The sequence below is a fragment of the Sphaeroforma arctica genome, assembly GCF_001186125.1.
Source record: "Sphaeroforma arctica JP610 unplaced genomic scaffold supercont1.5974, whole genome shotgun sequence".
NCBI classification, from domain to species: Eukaryota; class Ichthyosporea; order Ichthyophonida; genus Sphaeroforma; species Sphaeroforma arctica.
The window spans coordinates 1-1,791 of NW_014034584.1; the positions used below are offsets into that span (position 1 = coordinate 1).

General features: G+C 44.2%; 1 protein-coding gene across 1 annotated transcript; it reads left to right on the top strand.

Annotated features, from left to right (window-relative positions):
- Positions 1-121: 121 nt before the first annotated feature.
- On the top strand, positions 122-670 carry SARC_15344 (hypothetical protein; the record flags this gene model as incomplete). The annotated part of the gene is made up of 2 exons (XM_014290532.1): positions 122-226; positions 495-670. Coding segments are annotated over 2 exons (281 nt in total), but the record flags the coding sequence as incomplete, so codon positions are not given.
- Between the last annotated feature and the right edge of the window lie 1,121 nt (positions 671-1,791).

A 1,791-nucleotide genomic window follows, 5' to 3' on the forward strand; every position in this document is an offset into this window, starting at 1 on the left:
TATATATATGTATATATATATATATATATGTATATATATATATATTCCTTCCTTACCCATGCCTCCATCATTTCTATCCTACCTCTCTTGTCCTCATCAGCCATGCTACTTTACTTCACTTATGTGTATATATCTGCCGACTTACCCCATATCTCCTTGTCCCCTGTGCCATAGATCTGCCCATGATTGGGACGCTGCGCGGTGTGCACATCAGATTACCTACTTGGTAAGTATATATTTAAGGCGATGTGTTGTGGGTTGTGGTTTGCCTTTGCTAGACAATGTGCGTGTCCTATTTATAACCTGCGGGTGCCAACACTTTACAAATAACGAGACCTGTTCTATTTATAGCCTGCCAGGGCTTGCTAGAGAATCTGCGTGTTCTATTTATAACCTGCGAGTGCAAATGCTATGCAAATAGTGAGATCTGCTCTATTTATAACCTGTTCTGTCTATAACCTGTTCCATCTATATACTGTTCTATTTTTAAACAGGGCTTGCTAGAGAATGTGCGTGTACGTCGTGCTGGGTTTGCGTACAGAGGCGAATACAAACGCTTCATTGACCGATACAATCTGTGTCACCTGTCCACGCGCCATTGGAACAGCAACGACAGACGAGGCTGTGAGCAGCTCATGAGTGCACTGGGCATTCCGGATACAGAGTGGCGGTATGGCTATAGTAGTATCTCGTTTGTGCTATGCACCTGCAGAACTCCTTCGGTGTTTCTAGGCTCAGCAGGTGATATATATCTTACGTATCACTACGGCTTGGCTTGGCTTGGCCTTTGTTCTGTTGTGTACTATATACACGAGGTGACTTATGAAGTTCTGTACTTTTTGGACAGCTATTATAGCCATAGCTACAGATGTCTTGCGCTGTATACCTGACTCTGACTCTCCTATCATTCATACGCACGTGCTTGTAAGACCCACGGCTGTAGAAGTCACGGAATCTCTACTGTGTAGTATGCTTGTCATTAATGTACTTCCTAGTTTCTTGAATTGATTTATCTTCACCGTTCGCGTGTCTGGTGCAACAAACGGGAATATCTACTGCGGGGTATTGTTTGGTATTGGCTATACGTTTTAGTCTCTCGACCTAATTTATCTACCGCTTTCGCGTGTCTTGTGCCACAGGATGGGCAAAACCAAAATGTTCATCAAATCGCCTGAGACGCTCTTTGGATTAGACGATCTGCGTGAGCGTACGCTCAATCACTACGCCGGTCAGATCCAGCGATTCTATTGGCGTAACGATCCCGCCAAAAGACGTATCCTGGAGGAGAAGCAGTACTGGTGGGACATGATGGTCTATCTGTTCCAGGACGGTAGGTAGTATATTTAAAATCCTTTAAACCCTAGAACCCTAAATTAGGCGTTTCCATGGCGTGGTGTGTGGTATATTGACCTGCGTGTGTGCATGTGACAGGTGTGCGCATGTGTGTACGTGGCCGGAGCTTACAACGCGTGTGTTGGTGTGCCATGGTAGAGCCTGTGGCACACGAACAGCCACTGGTGGTGAATGCTAGGCTTCACTATATATACCTCCTAAAACCCTAAAACCCTAAAACCCTAAAACTAAAAATCCTTACCAGAGTAACGATTGTGTATTGTTATGTCTATCGTGATCCGAATATTGCCTCACGCCCCAAGAGTAGGAAGACTGTTGTGTGGGCGTATGAAAGGAAGTATGCCTTGAGTATCGATCTGTGGAATGTCGTTATTTCATTCATGAATCTGACCTTTATGTACACAGGGAATGTGTTCCTAAAACTCTCTTATATATATT